This window comes from Simochromis diagramma, unplaced genomic scaffold, assembly GCF_900408965.1.
Source record: "Simochromis diagramma unplaced genomic scaffold, fSimDia1.1 OVJJ01000571.1, whole genome shotgun sequence".
NCBI lineage: Eukaryota > Metazoa > Chordata > Actinopteri > Cichliformes > Cichlidae > Simochromis > Simochromis diagramma.
Genome location: NW_024386885.1, coordinates 3,029,426 through 3,055,288, shown reverse-complemented (window position 1 = coordinate 3,055,288; position 25,863 = coordinate 3,029,426). Strand labels below are relative to the sequence as shown.

The 25,863-nt window shown below is 48.5% G+C and overlaps 1 protein-coding gene across 2 annotated transcripts in view; it reads right to left on the bottom strand.

The window, feature by feature from the left end:
• Nucleotides 1-25,863, bottom strand: part of neurl1aa (neuralized E3 ubiquitin protein ligase 1Aa) — a 95,441-nt gene that overhangs the window by 21,533 nt on the left and 48,045 nt on the right. For both annotated transcript variants that reach the window (XM_040033553.1, XM_040033554.1), the window contains exon 4: nucleotides 19,785-20,513. In XM_040033553.1, the coding sequence (XP_039889487.1) occupies nucleotides 19,785-20,513 (729 nt within the window). The remainder of the gene's footprint in view (nucleotides 1-19,784; nucleotides 20,514-25,863) is intronic.

The window sequence follows — 25,863 nt, the reverse complement described above, 5'->3', positions numbered from 1 at the left end:
GTCAAGTGCTCGCAGCAATCAAATCATCATTTCACTGAAAGCAGTCGGTTTCTCCCAGAAGTAGGGGAACCCGGGCCGCAGAACTCAAACACAGCTAATAGACTCCTGTCACTCCAGAAGTTGGCGGAGTTCCTGCGTCGGTGCCAGAGTACACTCCGGAGGAGACAGAGGAATCAGACCCGGTCCACAATCTTCAGACTGTCCAGCTGTTCAAAATCCTAGAGTAGCTGACAGAATGTTCATCTTTAAGTTGCATGTGCGCTGCATTCTCAGTGAACGTGCTTTACATGGAGGATTCGAGTCTGAGGCTTGCTTAACCTTTGGCGATGGGTAATCGTACCTGCAGCCTGAACGAGCCCGTCTGATGCCCACTGCAGGAATCCTCGGCCTGGTTTCCTTCAAAGAAACATTTTTATTTGAATTTCTCTATGTTAATAAAGACACAAACAAGAGTATTATCTTTATAACTAATGAGCATATCACTCTGTTCTGTGTTAGGGTCAGCACTCTGCCCACTTTAAAAAGTGGGAGAAGACGCGCCGATGAGGAAACAAAAAACAGAAAGTCTGAAATCAGGGGAGGAGCAGCTTGGGCCGGAAACAGAAGTGAGGAGGGGGCAAGGGGAGCGTGGCAGCTGCGAGGATGTGGGCGTGTGCGACGCTTCAGTGAGCGAGCGCTGTTGACATTTTAATGGAATCTATAATACATGCGAAGTGGGTCACTGGTGGTGTCCCCATTTCCACCCACGAGGCACAAGACGTCCCCTCGCCGCCCGTCTCTCTCTCCAAGTTCCGCTGTCAGCTGCTCAAGTTTCAGCTCTTTTCTGTGGAAACACACTATAGTGATTGGACAGAAATACTGAGTACATTCAACCTGCCGATGGTGTGTCTTGCAAAACCCAGCCGGTAAGTAGAGTAACACCACCCGTGGAAGTCGGCCATCACTCAGTGAACTGCTTTGATTTGTTTTTTTAATGTCTCGCCAGGCGTTTTCTTCCTTCAGCCCTCGATCAGAGCACAAACCACATTTTTCTCACCGGGAATATGACAAAACACTGGGGTTTTCAAAATCAGTCTGCACAGTAAATCTCAAGTAGTTTTTGAAACATGAGGAACAGGTAGCGTCAGGTTCTGCGTGCGGTAAAGTTCTCTGGGTCAACAATGTTAACGCTAGCATGATCCAAATAATGCTGAGACTGATTAAGATGAATTTTGATAACCATTTTCTCGTCCATTAGCTGGAAACCGAAAACAGCGCCTGACTGCGGGTTTAATAGTTTTTCCATGACTTCGCCACATAAGCGTTCCTATCTAATTACATCACAGCTGTGGTCATTAACCGAACTCGTGTTTATTTCATGAGACCACTTCACAACCGTGAAAAATAATTCGGTCAGATGTTGTGTTCGGTCTCAAACCAGGATGTTGGTTCTGGAACAATCTGGAAACACTAATGTGGACGTAAATTGTTCTAACCAACAATCATGTTGTGTGTGCCACACATTAGCTGGTAGTGGAACACGAGACTATTTCCCTCCCATCAGCCCAACCCTGAGCCTGGTTCGCCCCAGGTTTCTTCCTGTTTAAAGGGGAGTTTTTTGTCCCGCTGTCACCAACTGCTGCTCATGGGGCAAGTGTCTGATTGTGGTGGTTATTCTTGTCTTGCTATATGGTCTTTACCATTTCAATATAAAACAAACCTAGAGGTGATTTGCTGTGAATTTGGCGCCATATAAATAAAAATGAATTGAATTTGAGCCTGGGCCTGACAAAATGACTTAACTTGTTTTAATTCAGCATTCCACGATTGTGTTCAGTGCTGGCACTAGCCATGTCAACACTACATACTTGTGTAGTGCATTAAATTTCACTAGTAAAAAAAAAATATTTGCTACCGTACACCATTTAGCACCTATAACACACTGCATGTGCCCAGACTTGACACTTTGGTTCTCAAATAGCAAGCTGGAGTGAAGGCACATATTATAAAGACCGCTAGCAGGACTATAAGCAAATGTTTCATCAAGTGGCTCACTGATTCATGCACATTTGCACACATTTACCTTTGGCAGCATTCGACATAGATTTAGCCATGTCACGAAACGTGTGCTAGCTAAACTGCTAGCTAGGCAAATGTGCACGATTAAAATCCTGCGGATGACTCAGCCTTGGTCACGCATGGAGCAGGTTCCTTAATGGCTCACCTGATTCATGCACATTTGCACAAATGATACCTTTGATAGAATAAAGATTTCTGACATGATTTAGCCATGTCAGGAACGTAAATGATAAATGGGCTGTATTTGTATGCGCTTTACTTAGTCCGAAGGACCCCAAAGCGCTTTACACATCCCGTCATCCACCCATTCACACACTGGTGATGGCAGCTACATTGTAGCCACAGCCACCCTGGGGCGCACTGACCGACGGCAGGCTTCCGGACACTGGCGCCACCGGCCCTCCGACCACCCACCAGTAGGCAACGGGTGAAGTGTCTTGCCCACGGACAAAACAACCAACACTGTCCAAAGCTGGGCTCGAACCGGCACCTTCCCTACAGGGCCCTCCCCTCTTGAAGCCACGATCTGACGCCCAGGGGCTGATCTAGCCCCAGGTAGTAGCTAGACTAGCACACTACTAGCTAAACTCACCTAAACTACTAGCTAGTACACTATATTTAAAATCCTCGGCATGATTCAACTCTGCTCAACGCACGCGGGAGAAACCGTGAGGAAAATGTGCATTCAAGACGATGGATGCCCCTGTGGGCTTCTGTGAACAGCGCTGAATTTACACACGCCTCGTTTTCTGAGTGAAATTCCACAGAGCACCTTTAAATATCAAGACTGATGGAAATCTTCTGACCGAAGAGGACACACACTGATGCCCATATACAGTTAAACACGCGTTCTTCAAACTGTAATGAGAAACTTTAAAAGCCTCCTGTCGTTAGGCTAACAGAACTGATTTAGTATTGATTTCATCCTCGCGTGTCATTACCCGCTCTGAGCTCTCTCAGCTCACCTCCACTATATCGTGTGCCTGTTTGACTACAGCTGTCGCCTTCACAAAAGGTCCTTTACTCTCCGCTTTGTTTGAAGCGCACGACTGTTTATCCCGCCGTCCCGAAGACGAGGAGCCCGCTGCGGACACGCTCTCCCTTAGCAGGCGTGGTTTGATTAGCCTTCAACAGAGCTAAATTGCTCTCCAGTAAAAACACAGAGCAATAAATCAGGCCGTTACAACTTTGAGATAAGAGGCATTCCTAATTCAAAGCCAGCTGGACGTAAAGATGATTCGCACCTCGGCGGGACTTCCCAGATGGGCCTCTATAGAAAACACGCCTTGGCCGCTTTCATTGTTCTGAGCTTCCTGTTTTGATGCGCTGCCAAGGCTTCCGTTTTCAGTAAATACGATTATTGGAATCCACACAGACCAACAGTGGCCTGCGGGCAGATAGTCGTGTCAATGTAATGTTTAACAGTAATCTGTGACCTGGTGTATAAGAGCCGATACAAAGGAGACATTTAGATGGTTTGGAATGAGAAACACGAGCCGAACCGCCATCAGCTGAAGGAAAGGGGCTTTCTACACAGAGCTTCACTCCAAGCTCGCTGTGATTCGTATCGCCGTAGCTGTCCCGTTCTCTGGGTCAGGCTACCAGAGGGCAACCTTAGCCCGAACATGCAGAACTGAGATTTCAAAGAGGCTTTTGATGAGAGCTGGTTACAGTGCAGGTTATTCCCCTCTAACTTCTTTTAACCTCGGCTTCCTCTTCCGCTGCTGGTGAAGCAGCAGCAGGTATTATAGATGCTCTTCTCCACGCAAAACACTCGTGACACCTCTGAAAGTCGTAGCTGTTGGGCTCTGCCACGCCTCTTAACGCTGCATTAATAGCAGGCGGCGTTTCACACGCACACGCCACCTTTAGGACCGGCAGTATATGTTTTGCAGGGCAAACGTGAAGTGCACACACTTTCCTGTCATATCAACCATAAACAACCTTCGGCGCCCTGACGCACAGGCGACAGTGTCCGGCCTGCTTGGACCTCACGTCGTCTCGGTCACACCGAAGCCTCTCGTGGCCACTTTTCCACCTTTGCTCGCTCTCTTCCTGTTTTTCGTCTCCTCGAGAGTCTACTCCTCTCGCTAACCTATGACTGTGTTTAGACTCTCCCTGCTTTATGGGACGTCTGCTGTAAATATTTTTACAAACAAGAGTAATAGAGCGCTCTCGCTAACTCTTGACCCTCTGGTGAATAAAGATCCTGACCGTGCACTGAGAGTTGGTTTCCTCAGCCGCCCACTGGCAGAGCGTTCAAACTTAACACAAATAGATTGGACCCCGGGAGGAACGTGGGCGAGCCGCGACATTGATCATACACTGATCTGTAGTTCTTGTCCTCCGGACACATCGCATGATGCTAAATGGATGGCTCTTCTCCCCATCAATTACTCTTTCTATGGAGAATAGAGCGTGCAGTCAAAGACCAAAAGGTGCTCGTTGCTCCACATGCAGGAGGCGGAGCACTAGTGGACACTTGCAGATATGTCTTAAAATATAAATTAAAAATAAAAAACTGACTGATTTGCACCAGGGCCACCCATAGGGGGGACTGTGGGGTGCCTCGCCACATTTGGACATCCTGACGTATAATGGAGGATAATCTCGAAGCATTGTAACTTTTTTTTTGTTGTGTTGCCCGTTTGTTTGTGTGCCAAAATCTGTGCCCGTTCTCATCTCCCTCCTCATTAACAACACTGCCCCCTGTTAAATAATAAAAACTCAAAGAAACTCCAAAGAGAAAATGGTGGATCATTAGCGAGTGTACACGTCCCAATATCTGGTTCGTATCAAAGCTCTTGATGCTGCGTTCACATATATAGCTTCGTTTTAAAGCGTGTCTGCTACGAGCGCCAGTAAGAAAGAACCATGAATCCAGAGCCAGAAAATCCACGTTGACGTACCAACATCAGCCGAACCTCTCGTTGGCAGAGGAACGCAGCCGGAGCTTTCCCATATATTTGCACTGCATCTACATCGGAAGTTGATTCGTGTTCAGTGTTCGACTGCTTGCTGGCCAGCACACCTTTCATGATGTTTGCACTGTGTGTTCTGAACGCAGGCCAGAGTTTAAAGGTGCATAGCTGTTTGTTTTTGGGACAGGTGCTCAGTGAGTTACCTTTAGTGCTCTGGGACGTGTTTCTACAGACTCTGTTTCCTGGTCACAGCAAACACGTATGTTACCTGCACAGAGGGTCTGAAAAAAAACAAAAGCCAGCAAAACAGACGCTTGGTCACCTTTTCAGATGCAGGGACAGTGTTGTGAAGCAGTCCTTATTGCGACCTGAACGAGGAGCCTTTCTAAGAGTTCGGACCCTCTTTAAATCTTGAGATGTTATTTGTCTTGATGTTCAGTCGCTGGGTGGCAACCCAAAGGTGGGGAAGCAGCAGCAGCTACAAACGGCGACGGGAACTACGTGAGGGGGACTTCAGTACAAAGCAACTCACAGATTTGCTGCCAAATGTAGGCAGCTGAAGTCTCGCTAACTGGATGTGTAGAAGGATATCAGCTGAGCCATCAGCTGATGTGGGACCGTGGCTGAGGCTTGATGTTCTCACTACTGAACAATGCTATGTTCAATGAAAACCAGGACAAGGACCGACAGCAAACCTGCGTGTATAAATTTCGCTTTACTTTGTCCGGAGATGGGTGGAGACAACATCCTGGGGAACAACACTCGGAAAACACCCGAGGCGCTCAAACCTGGGCCTCTGCCTCTTTATGAAAGTGGTCACAAGCCGGGTGGCAACTAAAGGACTCACAGTTCAGCATCACCGTCTTAGAGCTGTTCAGTCTTGGAAGAGTCCAATAATTCTGTTTAATGGCGCAGTTTGTTCCTCTGATGTTAACTTTCATTTGCTTTACATTATAAGAAAGACCTACAATCACACTAAATGCCAGGGGCTAAAGTAGTTTGTTTAGACCTTTGTTATTATTGTAACCTACCCAAATCCTCAGCTGTGTCAACGCACCATGCAAGCCGAACGAACATCCACAGCGGGCGTGAGTGTTTCCACGCACACCTGCCATGCCCACGTTGGGCCGTTGTGGCTTGGGATGACTCCCCCTCCTGGTTGACCAAGAAGCCCAGTATTGTCATTGCTCTGTAGAGGCGTCGGCACACGGCATCACCGCCCAGAACTCCCTTCCTGTCCACCAGGGCTTCGGGATTTGTAGGGCAATTCGCTGGGGCGCAGCACCCCGGGTCGCAGACGTCACACCGTAAGACAGAGAGCGGTCCGAGCGCGCCGGGCTGACTTGGTGACTTTTATGACACTGCTCGCCGATTCGCAGTGGCCGGTTCGTGAAGACCAGCGTGCGCTCTTCTGCGCGCGTGCTCGGATGCCGCCACCAGTCTGCTCGTCCAGCTGTTTAATGTGGGCGCCGCGCAGCTGGGGAAGTGGAGCGGCGCTCTCAGGGTGGACGGCAGGAGGGAGGACTGCTGGGAATGAGGGAGTTCTGCGGTGATGGGGCAGCTGGAGGAGGAGGAGGTGTGAGGCCCGGTGGAGCGGTGTGGCGGTGGGCGGCTGTGGCTGGGCCACCGTCCTCCTGCTGCACGGTTGAGGTCGCCACAGGCTGACGGACAGGCGCGAGTCTCCGCTCTCACGCCGCAGAGAGGAGAGCGCACCGTGGTGAAGGAGCGTGGGACGCGGCAGTCTCAGGAACAATCTCGCGGTCTGGAAGAGGAGGAGGAGAGGACAGCGTTTTTAATCAGCACTGCTGGGTTTTGCTCTGATTAGCAATTTCCTTAATGCTGCTCGGAATGAATTTGCCAGCTCACAAGTCTGAACAGCACTAAAGAAGGCTGAATCTGCGCTGGTCTGACAACTATGATAACGATAATAAAAGAGCAATTTCATTTCACTAGCATGAGCTGCATGCAGCGCAAGAGGGGTGATACTCGATGCTGAGGCAGAGTTTCGGAAGGTGTTTAAAGGAATTAAAGCAGTAGTTGTGCCCTGCATCTGCACAGGTGTTTACAATGCTGCAGGTGTCAGAGACAGAGAGGCCGTGTGTGTGTGTTTGTGTGTGTTGTGTTGTGTGTGTGTGTGGTGTGTGTGTGTGTGTGAGTCGCATGTTTACATATCTATGTGGGGACCAAAAATCCCCCCAAACATTTAAGCTCAAATGGGTTTTATTGTCCGGGTTAGTTGGGTTATGGTTATGGTGGGGTTTAGGGCAAGCATGTAGTCAATGGATGTCCTCACTAAGATATGAAAACAAGTGTGTGTGTGTTGGGTGGTGTGCTGGGCTGCATTCCTTGCACTCCATAGTACAGTATCACTCCACAGCATCCTATTATATAACCCAATACATGTCTGTAATAGCAGTGTAGTTGCCACATACAGACAAACGCACAACCTCTGATAAACTCTCAGGTTGCTTCCATCCTCTGCGCGACTCAGCTGTTAAATAAATCCTTAATGTGCCCTCCCACCTCGCCCTCCTGGCCTGGTGGTAGGGGTAAATTAGCCCCCACACGCTGACAGCGCCCAGCTCCTCAAGCTTGGGTTGTGTCGAGAGTATTTGCAGAGCTGAACGCCAAACGAGACCAAGAGAAAAAAAAAGAAAATGACTCTCTGTTCTCTTAGATGATACTGAAGAGACCCTCAGTCAAAACAAGAGGCAACTTATTTAAACCAGTGGCTTGGGGGGTGGAGGAGTCCAGGATGAGAAACAGCCACCGAGGTCTCTGGGAGTCGAATCCTGGTCAGCTCTATCTGTCCAGGGACCTGAGAGCTCTGACTTCAGATAAACCTCTTAGCCCTAATTACAGGGCCGCAGGACGGGCCGCTAACTGTGAGCGCAGCGGGGGAAACCAGAAGCCAAGCTTCTTTGATCCCACAGTGACAGGGAACAAGCAAAAAGGACCGTCCGGACAGCCCATGACAGGGCCGCCCGAAGCAGGAAAGCCTCCATCATCAGGACCGAGTAAATTGAGATTAGCTTCAAAGAATTAATTTAACTGATGAATCAGTTTCAGATTTATCAACTGTTCATACAGAAGCGTAACACCCGGCAGTTAAAAGCAGTCTAAGGTACCGTGAGCATACATCCACAGAAACTAGGGATGAGACTCAACATGCTGTCAAGATAGAAAGGGGTTGTCCTTATGTCCTTACGTCCTACAGCGGACTCGTGTGAAAGCTGCAGCACAAACCTCTCTTTCAGTCTCAAGCTGGTCTCATCCTTGTCCTCCACTTTACTGGATTTTTTCCAAAAAAATGGAACTGGATGTAAAACGTCTAAAAAGCAGATCTATCCTTCAGGTTGATCAGGCCCAGTGTACATGGAGTGGACATCACCAGTTGGTTTGTCCACTGGAAACTGGAGCATTGAGGTTACCCTCCAAAGTCTCGCTCCATTTGAAGGTCTATTTCATTCTAAATGTAAAAACACATGAGAGCAGAGTTCAGAAAGTGTTTTATGAGGTCCTGAATGAGTAAGAGTCATTGTTGCCTCCACACCCACAGAAAACCTGCCCTGCCGACAGGGTGAAACCATCGCATTGGCTCCACTGTTCGGCTGGCGCTCTCTGTTTCTACAGCCGATGCTGCTGGGTAACCGACTCATCCCCATAGTCACTGACCTTTAAACTCTACTGCTGCCGGACAGATGGATTTTCAGATCAGTTGTTCAGGTCAGCGACCAAGATTCAGCGACTGGGATCACGGCATCATTGCATACTCTGGATATTGTTCAAATAAAATTGGAAGCAGATTCGTCCGTCTTCTACTCCTTTGACTTTCATTTGAATCTGTTGTTTGTAATCACTGACACATTTCAGAGTTTTCCTCATTCCCTGATCCCAGCTGCCACCGTCACACCTTAATCAAACGTCACCTAAGAGGATATCTCACTCCTCTACAGAGACGCTGACTGCATCAAATATCAGTGTGTGATATGTTGGAGTGATCTGGAGATGACCGCAGTTGCTCGGCGCTCCATCCTTGAGAGTTACCACGTCTGATTTTTTGCTTCATCGCTGAAAATCCGTCTGATGAGATCGTGCGCGTAAAGCGAGACCGTCGTGTTCAGTCGTCGATTAAAAGCTAGCTGCTAACTGCAGACCGTGACGCCCTTGATTAATGTTTAAGTGGACTAGGCCTTGTATTGTGCTAATTGATTCTCAGCGAGGGATAAAACGGAGGGACAGTGCCTTTGGTGCCACAGGGCGACTCCCAAAGACTGCAGAATCAACCATTAAACACCTCGCTCAGAAGCGCAGCAGTTTTCCCAGAGTTCCCCGAGGCTAGCTTGAGTGACTAGCTTGAATTTCATCTACTTCTCAGCTATCAATCCCACACGCTTTGACTCTCAGCCTCCATGAAAAACCCGGGCTTAGTAGGAGATTCTTTGCAAATGAACGGCCCCCCCCCACCTGACGACGTAGGATGTTGGGTTTTAATTGAACCTCAATCAGCCACGTAGTCCATTTCTGGATTTTATGCAGTTTCCTTGGAGCTTCATTTGCTGAAGGAGACCTTTAATGAAGCAAAGACTCCTGATGAAGCCTGTACATTTTACTCACTGAGGATGAGGGAAAGCCTCTCCTTTAGCCATGCCGCCCCGGTCGCCTCTGACTCCATTGGCATGTGAGAATACACACAAACCAAATTGCGTGCCTCTTGCAGTATCTGCTGCCCATCACTCTGTCGCAAATTGTGATACGATGGGACAGACTTTGTTGCATAGACTTGCGGACTGGAGCTGATGATGGCATGCCTCGAGGGAGGGGATAACAGCGAGAGGAGCAAAGCCGGCCAAGGAGGGGGTGTGCTGCCCGTGACGGTGCTGGTATGTGTAGAAAGAATGATGGAGGCTTCCAAAGAGACGCACATCATCCTCCCTCTCTCGCCACCTTCAGTGTCGCGCTGATGCCAATGCAGAATGTGTGAACATAAACCCATATACACGGGAAAGTGAAATTCTCTCTAAAAAACTCAGCTTTTATCAGCTTGTTTACCCTTGAAGCCTTCCGTCTCAAGGTATGTTCCCCTTTTAAGTCTCACTCTCTTCTCTTCTCCCCTCACTTTTCAAGAAGTATGTCATTTCAAACTCAGCCAGATTGTGCACAGTGTATTCTTCTCTCGCTTTTTTATTCATCAAAGCGCGGGAGACGGGCACTAGCCGTACCGCATGTGCTCCAATGCTCGTTGTTAGCTTGGGATCGACAGAGAGAGCTCTGAAAGGACGGCAGAACATTTACTGGTGGTGTGTGTGTGTGTGTTGTGGTGTGTGTGTGTGTGTGTGTGTGTGTGTGTGTGTGTGGTGTGTTGTGTGTTGTTTGTGGTGCGCGCCCAGCATGCGTTTGTGTGCCCGTGTTCCGTTTGCGACCTCACCAGTGCTGCCCCGTATCATGGTGCACCTGCGTTCTTTAGTCGATACAGCTTTTGTCCATTTTGGTCCCTTTCAAAAGCCGCCACTCACAGATGCTCTCCTATTGGCCCGAGGCCACCTTTCTTCACTTGCTTAAACACTGTATTTTGTGATGAGTGTTCGCTCACGTCTCTCCAACACTGCAGCTTTGACGTGTGAGGCTCGGAGGAGCTGGAGAAATGAAGCAGATCACCTGATTCTTCACTTCAGTGAGCTGCAACCAAAAGTAGCACCTGTTGGCTGATCTATCGCGAGTGCATAGAACGCGGAAATCGGCGGGTGGGCGGTCAGTGGAGAATGGCAAGCGTGCCGTTTGGCCCGCGCAGCTAGCACCGTACAATGTTTTTAAATTAGCGACTATCCACACAAAGCAGGTTAGCTAATGCTGCGCATGGGGAGGCGGTATGAGCGGAGAGGCTGGCTTAGCGCTTTGCTAGCCTGAGCGAAGGGAAACGTGCCAGGGGTTTGAGCCGGTGTTGGAGAGAGGGTGTGGGGGGCTGGAGGTGGAGGATTTACCTCTCTCACGCACACAGTCTATCTCACAGGGCTTATCTTTATCCACAGTCTGTGGAGGTTTCATCTGATGTCGCAGACGATGGAGAGACTGAGAGGCGAGCTGGAACTCGGAAAGACAATGAAAAGAAGTGATCCTGAAGAGATCTGGAAACGCGATGGCGAAGTATGACTGGGGTGGGTGTTGTAGATTGTGAAGGGAAAATGTCCAGTGGGATCAGCTAAGAAGGGCTGGACAGGTCTAGCTGTGATATCGGGGAAGTTTGTTAGGAATAGATAAGCGGCGTGATGGCCGAGACAACACAGAAAGAGGGCAGCTGCGGGAGCTGACTGTGCTGCACGTGTCTGCAGGACGATCTGTCTGAGGTGACGTTGGCAGGGTTGGGTTTACACAAGGACCTCTTCTGTTTGCATAGCAGCCGTTGCCCCGGTGCTCCTGTGCCCTGTGGAATTTGCAAGAGTGTTTTTGCACTGTATGTACAGTGCGTAACGCGCTGTAGCAGACCATATTTAGCAGCTTGAGTGAACACATTTGTTTCTAAGGGGAGGCCTCGGGCAGTGGTCACACTCCTTATCTTAGCAGAATGCTCGATTCGTGTACAGGATCAACACAAAAGCTGCACAAGACATTGTGCAGATTCCTCCTTCACTTCTCTGGGACCAAAAACTGCAGTTCTTAAGCTTTGCCACTTGAGGCTCCAGCAGTGAGTTAAACTATCCAACTCTGCAGCAGAAATAAACACATTTACAGCCTGAGACACTCGTCCACTCCTTTTTTTTTGTTAAATGACAAATGTATTGAGTGTAGGGAGCAGTGGACAGCCCGATTACCTGCAGAGAGCATGTGCCACCAGATGGAGGCCGTGTTCAAAGTATGCGGTACAGCTGATCTGAGCCTCTGCTAGAAACCATGAGCTGAAAACAGTGAAAGTGTCCCCTGCAGCCACCTGCAGAGCTCTCCGTAGTGTATTTATTGAGATTTTTTAGTGCTTCTTCCGTTCCTGGTGAACTTTGTCACTACGTTTTTCAGCCGTTTCACCTGTGTGTATTCGAGCTACCCACTATCAAATATTTGGAGGTTTGCACAGGATGTTTGCATAGATTGAAAACCGCTCTGTGCAGGCTAATACGCATGCAAACACAACCATGGTACCATAAAACAAGCGTTAGGAGCCTGACTGTTACGGCACGTTAGCACGGGTGGATGTCGCTGAGCCTATTCAGCGCCGTCTGAGTCACTTCTATTCTTTAAAAAAACAAAACAATTGGTGACAGCCCAGTGCCAAACTGGGTGACCTCAAGGTAGACAACGTTCATCTGTCTTTCTTTAGTCAGTGGGACAACTCTTTATTAATGCTTCTTCTAATGTTAAAAATGCAGGTCAAGCCTTCCTGCTGCTCCATGGGCTGTTATACAGGCTTCATCTGAGCGGTTTATGGTGGTTATACTCGTTCCAACATGGGGGAGAAGGTTATGCATGTTATGATTGAAAATCATTTCAAGAAGCATGAGACGTGCACACACGCAGCCGGGCGCCGTTTGACCTTCACATGAACATCCTTCTTTGTACAGGATGAGCAGCTATAATGTACTGGAATGTAAATGTGTCCAGACCTCAGAATCAAAACCCTCACGCTGCGAGTGCCGCTCGGCCTACGAGGTGCTCCTGCACTCGTCACGTTCCACCCTTCATCAGATTATTTGAGCCTGATCACCCTGCGGCACGAGCTGTTCCCTCCGCGGGGCCGAATCCTCCCTCTCTCCCTGTTAATCCCTCTGGCAGGCGGGCAACTCCCACCCAGGGTAGCTGAGGCAGGATCTGCGGTGCCCAGCCCTGATCCTGCATGCTCGCCGCTAGATTAAAGCGTCCGGCGCGAACAGCTGCGAGAGGCGGGGCGGCTTTCTGTGGCCACGTCTTTGCTGTAGTCTACATCCAATCAATCAACCGTCCGTCTTTAGCTCATATCGGAGCATCTGTGGACAGATCCTCTCGCTGTCAAAGCACGGGAGGCACGCAGGGCGTGCGAGGGGAGGGATGAGGCCTGCAGAGGAGGGCGAATGTTTAGGGCTTAAGTTCCCTCTGAAGGGAGGGAAGGAGTTAAACTCTGCAGGCATGTTTATAGACAGAAAAAAAGCAATCAAGAGAAAGAGCGGAACAGAGAGAAACAGTTTACACGAACGTTTCCTCTGCTAAACGCTGTCCTCACAAAGCACTTCAAAATGGGTGGGCCTTCATTTAATTGCAGAGAAGCTCTTGTTCTGAGCTGCTATCGGGACAAATGCTCACTTAGGCTCGGATGTTTTTTAGTGCGTGTGTTTGGATCAGATGAGGGGAGAGCAGCTCGGTAGATACCAGTTTAAGGTCACGGCTTACCCCGCCGCATGAAATGTTAATAGTCTCTTTCTATCTGTGGAGGAGATATTATCTTAAGAGACAAAGGAGCTCTTTTGGAGGGACGACACAGTCGTACATCCCGGAGTTGTTTATCTCCACATCAAGCACAGAGCGGAGTGTGTGAGCACCCATGCATATGTATGAATGCATGTATCTGTGTGCATGATTAGATGCAGGTCTAAAAGAAATTTTAGAAAACACTCCAGGTATTAAAAGTGATCATTAGGAGCAGCTTGGTTTGGAGTTTGAATTTGTCTGCAAAAGTTCTGTCAGAGCAGCACGAATGAATAATAAAAACAAAGAACATTAGGAACAAGAGTGAGACGCCGAGGTGTGAAGAATGGCCGCTGCTGTTTTCCAGGAGTGTGAAATAAATCAAATCTTGTTAAAAGTCTGTCCGCCTCCCTCTCATAGCTCCATCTTATCGCTGAAATCTCTGTAAACACAATCTTCAGACTGTCCAGCTGTCAAAATCCAGAGGAGCTGACAGAAATGTTCATCTTTAAGTATGCATGTGCGCTGCATTCTCAGTGAACGTGCTTTACAGGGAGGATTCGAGTCTGACGGGCTGCTTAACCTTTGGCTGATGGGTAATCGTACCTGCAGCCTGAGAAGAGCCCGTCTGAGCCCACTGCAGGAAACTCCTCTGCCTGGTTTCCTTCAAAGAACATTTTTATTTGAAGTCTCTATGTTAATAAAGACACAAACAAATGAGTATTTATCTATAACATAATGAGCATATCACTCTTTCTGTGTTAGGGTCACACTCTGCCCACTTTAAAAAGTGAGGAGAAGAAGCGACGATGAGGAAACAAAAAACAGAAAGATCTGAAAGTCAGGGAAGGAGCAGCTGGGCCGACAGAAGATGAGAAGAGGAGGAGAAGGGGAGCGTGGCAGCTGCGAGGATGTGGGCGGTGAGACGCTTCAGTTGAGCGCGAGCGCGTTGACATTTTAATGGAATCTATAATACATGCGAAGTGGGTCACTGGATGGGTGTCCCATTTCCACGCCACGAGGCACAAGGTCCCCTCGCCGCCCGTCTCTCTCTCCAAGTTCAGCTGTCAGCTGCTCAAGTTTTCAGCTCTTTTCTGTGGAAACACACTAATAAGTGATTGGACAGAAAAATACTGAGTATCAAGTCAACCTGCAGATGGTGTGTCTTTGCAAACCCAGACGGTTAAGTAGAGAGTAAAGCACCAACGTGGAAGTCGGCCATCACTCAGTGAACTGCTTTGATTTAGTGTTTAATGTCTCGACAGGCGTTTCTCTTCCTGTCAGCCCTCGATTCAGAGCAAAACCACATTTTTCTCACCGGAAAATGACAAACACGGGGTTTTCAAAATCAGCTGCACAGCTAAATCATCCAAGTAGTTTTTGCAAAACATGAGGAAACCAGGTAGCGTCAGGTTCTGCGTGCAGGTAAAGTTCTCTGAGGTCAACAATGTTAAACGCTAGCATGGATCAAAATAATGCTGAGACTGATTAAGATGAATTTGTGATAACCATTTTCTCGTCCATTAGCTGGAACCGAAACAGCGCCTGACTGCGGGTAATATGTTTTTCCATGACTTCGCACATAAGCGTTCATATCTAATTACATCACAGCTGTGGTCATTAAACAGAACTCGTGTTTATTTCATGAGACGACACTTCAACCGTGAAATAATAATTCGGTCAGATGTTCGTGTTCAGTCAAAACAGGATGAAGATTCTGGAACAATCTGGAAACACTAATGTGGACGTAAATTGTTCTAACACAACAATCATGTTTGTGTGTGCACACATTAGTGTAGGTGGAACACGAGACTCATTTCCTCCCATCAGCCCAACCCTGAGCCTGGTTCTGCCCAAGGTTTCTTCCTGTTAAAAGGGAGTTTTTTTGTCCCGCTGTCACCAACTGCTTGCTCATGGGGCAGTGGTCTGATTGTGGTGGTTTTCTCTGTCTTTCTATATGGTCTTTACCTTTCAATATAAAAAAAACCTAGAGGTGACTGTTGCTGTGAATTGGCGCCATATAAATAAAATTGAATTGAATTTGAGCCTGTGAGCCTGACAAAATCGACTTAACTTTGTTTTAATTCAGCATTCCAAGATTGTGTCTCAGTGCTGGCACTAGCATGTCAACACTAGCATACTTGTGTAGTGCATAAATTTCAATAGTAAAAAAAATATTTGCTACCGTACACCATTTAGACACCTATAACACACTGCATGTGCCCAGACTTGACACTTTGGTTCTCAAAATAGCAAGCTGGAGTGAAGGCACATTATTAAAGACCGCTAGCAGGACTATAAGCAAATGTTTCATCAAGTGGCTCACTGATTCATGCACATTTGCACACATTTACCTTTGGCAGAATTCTGACATAGATTTAGCCATGTCACGAAACGTGTGCTAGCTAAACTGCTAGCTAGCAAATGTGCACGATTTAAAATCCTTGCGGATGACTCAGCCTCTGGTCAACGCATGAGCAGAGGTTGTCATTAAGTGGCTCACTGATTCATGCACATTTGCACAAATATACCTTTGATAGAATAAAGATTTCTGACATAGATTTAGCCATGTCAGGAAACGTAAATGATAAATGGGCTGTATTTGTATAGCGCTTTACTTAGTCCCTAAGGACCCCAAAGCGCTTTACACATCCAGTCATCCACCCATTCACACACTGGTGATGGCAGCTACATTGTAGCCACAGCCACCCTGGGGCGCACTGACAGAGGCGAGGCTTCCGGACACTGGCGCCACCGGGCCCTCCGACCACCACCAGTAGGCAACGGGTGAAGTGTCTTGCCCAAGGACACAACAACCAACACTGTCCAAGCTGAGGCTCGAACCGGCAACCTTCCGATTACAAGGGGCCCTCCCAACTCTTGAGCCACGATCGCCCCAGAGCCATGATCGCCCCAGGTGTGCTAGCTAAACTACTAGCACACCTGGGGTGAGTAGTTTAGCTAGCTAAAGAAGAAGTAGTTTAGCTAGCTAAACTACTTCTTCTTTAGCTAGCTAAACTACTAGCACACCTAAACTACTAGCTAGAACACGTACATGATTTAAAATCCTCGAGCATGATTCAAGCTCTGCTCAACGCACGAGGAACCGTGAGGAAAAGTGTGCATTCAAGACGATGAGAATGTCCACTGTGGGCTTCTGTGAACAGCGCTGAATGTACACAGCCTCGTTTCTGAGGAAATTCCACAGAGCACCTTTAAATATCAAGACTGATATGGAAATCTTCTGACAGAGAGAGACACACACTGATGCACATATACAGTTAAACACGGCGTTCTTCAAACTGTAATGAGAAACTTCTAAAAGCCTCCTGTCGTTAAGGCTAACAGAACTGATTAAGTATTGATTTCATCCTCGGTGTCATTACCCCGTCTGAGCTCTCTCAGCTCACCTCACATATACTCGTGTGCCTGTTTGACTACAGCTGTCGCTTTCACAAAAGGTCCTTTACTTCACGCTTTGTTTGAAGCGACGACTGTTTGATCCCGCCGTCCCGAAGACGAGGAGCCCGCTGGGACACGTCTCTCCCTCTAGCAGGCGTGGTTTGAATTCAGCTTCAACAGAGCTAAATTGCTCTCCAGTAAACACAGAGCAATAAATCAGGCCGTTACAACTTTGAGATAAGAGGCATTTCCTAATTCAAAGCAGCTGGAAAGTAAAGATGATTCGCACCTCGGCGGGACTTCCAAGATGGGCCTCGATAAGAAAACACGCCTTGGACCGCTTTCATTGTTCTGAGCTTCCTGTTTTGATGCGCTGCCAAGGCTTTCCGTTTTCAGTAAACGATTATTGGAAGTCCACACAGACCAACCAGATGGCCTGCGGTGCAGATAGTCGTAGTCAAAATGTAATTTAACAGTAAAATCTGTGACCTCCTGGTGTAATAAGAGCCGATACAAAGGAGACATTTAGATGTGTTTGGAATGAAAAACAAGAGCCTAACAGCCAATCAGCTGGAAGGAAAGGGGCTTTCTACACAGAGCTTCACTCAAGCTCGCTGTGATTCGTATCGACGTAGCTGTCACCGTTACTCTGGGTCAGGCTAACAGAGGGCAACATTAGCGAACATGCAGAACTGAGATTTCAAAGAGGCTTTTGATGATGAGCTGGTTAAAGTGCAGGTTATTCCCCTCTAACTTCTTTTAACCTCGGCTTCCTCTTCCGCTGCTGGTGAAGAAAAGCAGCAGGTATTTATAGATGCTCTTCCTCCACGCAAACACTCGTGACACCTCTGAAAGGTCGTAGCTGTTTGGGCTGCCACGCCTCTTAACCGCTGCATTAATAGCAGACGGCGTTTACACGCACACGCACACCTTTAGGACAGGCAGTATATGTTTGGCAGGGCAAAGTGAAGTGCACACACTTTCCTGTCATTATCAAACCATAAACAAACCTTCGGCGCCCTGACGCACAGGCGAAGTGTCCGGCCTGCTGAGACCTCACGTCGTCTCGGTCACACCGAAGCCTCTCGTGGCCACTTTTCCACCTTTGCTCGCTCTCTTCCTGTTTTTCGTCTCCTCTGAGAGTCTACTCCTCTCGCTAATCCTATGACTGTGTTTAGACTCTCCCTGCTTTATGGGACGTCTGCTGTAAATATTGTGACAAACAAGAGTAATAGAGCGCTCTCGCTAACTCTTGACCCTCTGGTGAATAAAGAGTCATGACCGTGACTGAGAAGTTGTTTTCCTCAGCCGCCTCACTGTCAGAGCGTTCAACACTTAACACAAATAGAATTGGACCCCAGGGAGGAAGTGGGGAGCCGAGACAAATTAAGATCAATACACTGATCTGTAAGTTCTTGACCTCCGGACACATCGCTGAGCTAAATGGATGGCTATTCTCACCATCAATTACTCTTCTATGGAGAATAGAGCGTGCAGTCAAAGACAAAAGGTGCTCGTTGCTCCACATACAGGAGGCGGAGCACTAGTGACACTTGCAGATATGTCTTAAAATAATAAATTAAAAAATAAAAACTGACTGATTGGCACCAGGGCCACCACTAGGGGGGACTGTGGGGTGCCTCGCCACATTTGGACATCCTGACGTATAATGGAGGAATAAATCTCGAAGCATTGTAACTTTTTCTTTTGTTGTGTTGCACGTTTGTTGTGTTGCTAAAATCTGGCCCGTTCTCATCTCCTCATTAACAACACTGCCCCCTGTTAAATAATAAAAACTCAAAGAAACTCCAAAGAGAACATGGTGAGATCATTAGGAGTGTACACGTCCCAATTATCTGAGTTTCGTATCAAAGCTCTTGATGCTGCGTTCACAATATATTAGCTTCGTTTTAAAGCGTTCTGCTACGAGCGCCAGTAAGAAAATGAAATCCAGAGCAGAAAATCCACAGTTGAAGTACCAACAATCAGCCGAACCTCTCGTTTGGCAGAGGAAACGCAGACAGGAGCTTCCATATATTTGACTGATTCCTACATCGAAGGTTGATTCGTGTTCAGTGTTCGACTGCTCTGCTGGCAGCACACCTTTCACTGATGTTGTGCTACTGTGGTTCTGAACGCAGGCCAGAGTTTAAAGGTGCATGCTGTTGTTTTTTGGGACAGGTGATCAGTGAGATTACCTGTTAGTGCTCTGGGACGTAGTTTCTTACAGACTCTGTTTCCTGTCACAGCAAACACGTATGTTCACATGACAGAGGGTCTGAAAAAAAACAAAAGGACCAGCAAACAGACGCTTGGTCACCTTTTTCAGATGCAGGGACCAGTGTTGTGAAGCAGTCCTTATGCAAGACCTGAACTGAGGAGCCTTTCTAAGAGTTCCGGACCCTCTTAAATACTTTGAGAATGTTATTTGTCTTGATGTTCATTCGCTGGGTGGCAACCCAAAGGTGGGGAAGCAGCAGCAGCTACAAACGCGAGGGAACACGTGAGGTGGGCTTCAGTACAAAGCAACTCACAGATGTGCTGCAAATGTAGGCAGCTGAAGTCTCGCTAACTGGATGTGTAGAAGGATAATCAGCTGAGCCATCAGCTGATGTGGGACCGTGGCTGAGCTTGATTTCTCACCTGAACAAATGCTATGTTCAATGAAACCAGGACAAGGACCGACAGCAAACCTGCGTGATAAATAATTCAGCTTTACTTTGATCAGGAGAGGGTGGAGACAACATCTGGGGAACAACACTCGGAAAACAGCCCGAGGCGCTCAAACCTGGGCCTCTGCCTCTTTTAGTGAAAGTGGTCACAAGCCGGGTGGCAACTAAAGGCTCACAGTTCAGCATCACCGTCTTAGAGCTGTTCAGTCCTTTGGAGAAGTCCAATAATATCTGTTATAATGGAGCAGTTTGTTCCTCTGATGTGTAACTTTCATTTGCTTTACATTATAAGATAAAGACCTACAATCACACAAAATGCCAGGGGCCTAAAAGTAGTTTAACCTTTGTTATTATGGTAACCTACCCAGAATCCTCAGCTGTGTCACTGCACCATGCAAGCCGAAGAACATCCACAGCGGGCGGGAGTTGTCCACGCACACCTGCATGCCCACGTTGGCGCCGTTGTGGCTGAGGATGACCTCCCCCTCCTGGTTGACCAAGAAGCCCAGGATGTCACTGCTCTGTAGAGGCGTCGGCACACGGCACACCGCCCAGAACTCCTTCCTGTCCACCAGGGCTTCGGGATTGTAGGGCAAGTCGCTGGGGCGCAGCACCGCCGGGTCGCAGGACGTCACACCGTAAGACAGAGAGCCCGAGCGCGCCGGGCTGGACTTGGTGACTTTGATGAACACTGTCTCGCCGATGCGCAGTGGCCGGTTCGTGAAGACCAGCGTGCGCTCTTCGCGCGCGTGCTCGGATCGCGCCACCGTCTGCTCGTCCAGCGTCTTAATGTGGGCGCCGCGCAGCTGGTGGAAGTGGAGGTCGCTCTCCAGGGTGGACGGCAGGAGGGAGGACTGCTGGGAATTGAGGGAGTTCTGCGGGATGGGGCAGCTGGAGGAGGAGGAGGTGGAGGCCAGGTGGAGGGTGTGGCGGTGGGAGCGGCTGTGGGCTGGGCCACCGTCCTCCTGCTGCAGGTTGAGGTCGCACAGGCTGACGGACAGGCGCGAGTCGTCCGCTTCACGCCGCAGAGAGGAGGAGCGCACCGTGGTGAAGGAGCGTGGACGCAGGCAGTCTGCAGGAACAATCTCGCTGTCTGGAAGAGGAGGAGGAGAGGACAGCAGTTTAAATCAGCACTGCTGAGTTTTGCTCTGATTAGCAATTTTCCTAAAGCCTGCGGGAATGAAGTTTGCAGCTCACCAAGTCTGAACAGCACTAAGAGAAGGGCTGAATCTGCAGCTGGTCTGACAACATGATAACGATAATAAAAGAGCAATTTCATTTCACTAGCATGAGCTGCATGCAGCGCAAGGTAGGGGTGATTACTCGATGCTGAGGCAGAGTGTCGGGAAGTGTGTTTAAAGGAATTAAAGACAGTAGTGGGTTGCTCCTGCATCTGCACAGGTGTACAATGCTGCACGGTGTCAGAGAGCAAGGAGGCTCTGTGTGTGTGTGTGTGTGTGTGTGTGTGTGTGTGTGTGTGTGTGTGTGTGTGTGTGTGTGTGAGTCAGCATGTTTACATATCTATGTGGGGACCAAAATCCCCCCCAAAATTTTTAAGGCTCAAAATGTGGTTTTATTGTCAGGGTTAGTTGGGTTATGGTTATGGTTAGGGGTTAGGGCAAGCATTATGTCAATGAGATGTCCTCACTAAGATATGAAAACAAGTGTGTGTGTGTTGGGGTGTGTGCTGGCTGCATTCCTTGCACTCCATAGTACAGTATCACTCCACAGACATCTATTAATATATACCAATACATGTCTGTAATAGCAGTGTAGTGGCCACATACAGACAAACGCACACCTCTGATAAACTCTCAGGTTGCTTCCCATCCTATGCGCTGACTCAGCTGCTTAAAATAACATCCTTAATGTGCCCTCCCACCTCGCCCCTCCTGGCCTGGTGGTAGGGGTAAAATTAGCCCAACACGCTGACAGCGCCCAGCTCCTCAAGCTTGGGTTTGTGTGAGATGTATTTGCAGAGCTGAACGCCAAACGAGACCAAGACGAAAAAAAAGAAAATGACCTCCTGTTCCTCTTAGATGATACTGAGAGACCCTCAGTCAAAACAAGAGGCACTTATTAAAACAGTGGGCTGGGGAGGTGGAGGAGGTCCAGGGATGAGAAACAGCCACCGACGGTCTCTGGAGAGTCGAGTCCTGGTCAGCTCTATCTGTCCAGGACCTGAGAGCTCTGACTTCAGATAAACCTCTTAGCCCTAATTACCAGGGCCGCAGGACGGGCCGCTAACTGTGAGCTGCAGCGGGGAAACCAGAAGAGCCAAGCTTCTTATGATCCCACAGTTGACAGGGACACAAGCCAAAAAGGAGACCGAGTCAGGACAGTCCCATTGACAGGGCCGCCCGAAGCAGGAAGCCTCCATCATCAGGACCGAGTAAATTTGAGATTAGCTTCAAATTGTGGAATTAATTTAACTGATTGAATCAGGTTTCAGATTTACAACTGTTCATACAGAAGCGTAACACCGGCAGTTAAAAGCAGTCTAAGGTACCGTGACATACATCTCACAGAACTAGGGATGAGACTCAACATGCTGTCAAGGATAGAAACGGTGTCTTTATGTCCTTTACGTCCTACAGCGGACTCGGTGTGAAAGTGCCAGCACAAAACCTCTCTTTCAGTCTCAAAGCTGGTCTCATCCTTGTCCTCCACTTTACTGGAATTTTGTCCAAATAAAAATGGAAACTGGATGTAAATAAGTCTAAAAAGCAGATCTATCCTTCAGGTTGATCAGGCCCAGTGTACATGGAAGATGGACATCACCAGTTGGTTTGTCCAACTGGAAACTGGAGCATTGAGGTTACCCTCCAAAGTCTCGCTCCATTTGAAGGTCTATTTCATTCTAAATGTTAAAAACACAGAGAGCAGAGATCAGAAAAGTGTTTAATGAGGTCATGAATGAAGTAAGAGATCATTTTTGTGCCTCCACACCCAGAAAACCTGCCCTCTGCTGACAGGGTGAAACCATCGCATTGGCTCCACTGTTCGGGCTGCGCGCCTCTGTTTCATACAGCCGATGCTGCTGGAGTAAACCGACTCATCCCCATCAGTCACTGACCTTTAAACTCTACTGCTGCTGGCACAGATGAGATTTTCAGATCAGTTTTCAGGTCAGCGACCAAGATTCAGGCGACTGGATCACGGCATCATTGCATACTCTGGATATTGTTCAAATAAAAAGGTGGAAGCAGAATTCGTCCGTCTTCTACCTCCTTTGACTTTCATTTGAATCTGTTGTTTTGGATAATCACTGACACATTTCAGAGTTTTCCTCATTCCCTGATCCAAGCTCCACCGTCACACCTTAATAAAACGATCACCTAAGAGGATATCTCACTCATCTACAGAGACGCTGACTGGCATCAAATATCAGTCTGTGATATGTTGGAGTGAAGTGGAGATGACAGCAGTCTGCTCGGCGCTCCATCCTCTGAGAGTTACACGTCTGATTTTCTGCATCATCGCTGAAATGCCGTCTGATGAGATCGTGCGCCGTAAAGCCGAGACCGTCGTGTCAGTCGTCGATTAAAGCTAGCTGCTAACTCAGACCGTGACGCCCTGTGATTAATGTTTAATGGGACTAAGGCCTTGTAATTGTGCTAATTGATTTCTCAGCGAGGGATAAAACGGAGAGGACAGTGCCTTTGGTGCACAGGGCGACTCCCAAAGACTGCTAATCAACCATTAAACACCTCTGCTCAGAAGCGTGCAGCAGTTTCCCCAGAGTCCCCGAGGCTAGCTGTAGATGACTAGCTTGAATTTCATCTACTTTCTCAGCTATCAATCCCACACTGATGGACTCTCAGCCTCCATGAAAACCAGGGCTTAGAGGAGATTCTGTGCAAATGAACGGCCTGACGACGTATGGATGTTGGGTTTTAATTGAACAGCTCAATCAGCCACGTAGTCCATTTCTGGATTTTATGCAGTTTCCTTGGAGCTTCATTTGCTGAAGGGAGACCTTTAATGAAGCAAAGACTCCTTGATGAAGCCTTACATTTTACTCACTGATGATGAGGGAAAGCCTCTCCTTTTAGGCATGCCGCCCGGTCGCTCTGACTCAGTGGATGTGAATGACATCACCAAACCAAATTGCGTGCCTCTTGCAGTTATCTGCTGCCCATCACTCTGTCGCAAATTGGATTACGATGGGACAGACTTTGTTGCAAGACTTCCGGGACTGGAGCTGATGATGGCATGCCTCGAGGGAGGATAACAGCGAGAGGAGCAAAGCCGGCAAAGGAGGGGGTGGTGCTGCCCGTGACGGTGCTGGATTTGTGTAGAAAGGAATTGATGGAGGCTTCCAAAGAGCCGCACATCATCTCCCTCTCTCGCACCTTCAGTGTCGCGCTGATGCAAATGCAGAATGTGTGAACATAAACCCATATACACGGGAAATTGATTTCTCTAAAAAACTCATCTTTTATCAGCTTTTCCCCTGTGAAGCTCCTCTCAAGGTTTATGTTCCCTTTTACGTCTCACTCTCTTCTCCTTCCTCCCTCACTTTTCAAAGAGTAGTCATTTCAAACTCATGCCAGATTGGGCACAGTGTATTCTTCTCTCTGCTTTTTTATTCATCAAAGGCCGGGGAGACGGAGCAACGCCGTACCGCATGTGCTCCTAATGCTCGTTGTTAGCTTGGGAGGACAGAGAGAGCTCTGAAAGGACTGCAGAACATTTACTGTGTGTGTGTGTGTGTGTGTGTGTGTGTGTGTGTGTGTGTGTGTGTGTGTGTGTGTGTGTGTGTGTGTGTGTGTGTGTGTGTGCGCGCGCGCCCAGCATGCGTTTGTGTGCCCGTGTCCGTTTGCGACCTCACCAGCTGCTGCCCGCTAATCATGGTGCACCTGCGTTTTTAGTCGATACAGGCCTTTTGTCCTATTGGTCCCTTTCAAAGCCGCCACTCACAGATGCTCTCCTATTGGCCGAGGCCACATTTTCTTCACTTTGCATTAAACACTGTATTTGTGTGAGCGTGTGCGCTCACGTCTCTCCAACACTGCAGCTGCTGACTGTGAGCCTGGAGGAGCTGGAGAAATGAAGCAGAATCACCTGATTCTTCACTTCTGAGTGAGCTGCAAACCAAACGTAGCACCTGTTGGGCTGATCTATCGCGAGTGCATAGACTGGAATCGGCGGGGTGGGCGGGTCAGTGGAGAATGGCAGCGTGCCCGTTTTGGCCCGCGCAGGCTAGCACCGTAAATGTTTTTAATTAGCGAATAGCCACAAAGCAGGTTAGCTAATGCTGCGCATGGGGAGGCGGATAGAGGGAGAGGCTGGCTTAGCGGCTTTGCTAGCCTGAGCAGAAGGAACGTGCCAGGGGTTTGAGCCGGTGTTGGAGAGAGGGTGTGGGGGGCTGGAGGTGGAGGATTTACTCTCTCTCACGCACACAGTCTATCTCACAGGGCTTATCTTTATCCACAGTCTGTGGAGGGTTTCATCTGATGTCAGCAGAGATGGAGAGACTGAGAGGGAGAGCTGGAACTCGGAAAGACAATGAAAAGAAGGATCCTGAAGAGATCTGAAAGCGAGAGAAGAGGACTCGGGGAGGGTGTCTGTAGATGTGAAGGGAACTGTCCAGCTGGGATCAGCTAAGAGGGCTGGAAGGTATAGCTGGATATCCGGGAAGCTTTTGTTATGAATAGATAAAGCGGAGTGAGGGAGACAACACAGAAAGAGGCAGCGCGGAGCTCGGCAGTGACCGACCTGGGGATTAAAACAACGCAGACCGACTGGCCAAGCGAGAGAGCGAGCAGGATATAAAACAAGAGCAAGAGAGGGACAGTAGAAGGGAGGGATGGAGTCAGAGGGGTCTTTGTGCTAGATGTTTGGGAGTTCTTTATTCCCTGGCACTGGCCCAATCCCCAGTCCCCAATCGGGCGGGGAGGCTTTGAACCTGGGGCTTTTCGAAAGAGCAGCATGCTCTCAGGGCAACACATGGCCATAACAAAGAGCCGGGCAAAATGCCCGGTAAGTCACAAAAGCCCCGTCCCTTAGGTCATCGGCAGAATTCAGCATGTGCCGCCGTGTCTCTGCCAATCGGCATGCCAAGACCTCGGCGCTAATAACCTCCATCATAAGGTTCTTATAATAAAGCCCCCCAGTTTTATTCCCGTGCTCGCACACGGAGAAAGGCTAATTATTACCGCGAGGAGACCGACAGCCCCTCCACAAACATCCAGCACTCTGCTCGCACACATATGGAGGAGAGTGCATTCATCACTGTTGGAAAATGAACCGTCTAATGTGAAAGGTGCTTCTTTCACACCGACTCACAGGATTCATGCATAGCTCGGCTTACTTTTAGCGTCTTTCAGCTAATGTTTAGACTCACAACTCGTTCACACATCGTTTCCAGCCACACAAAACATAAATGTCTGTCGGGGTCACTTCCTCTATGAGTTTAAAGGTTTACTTTATGCTTCTTG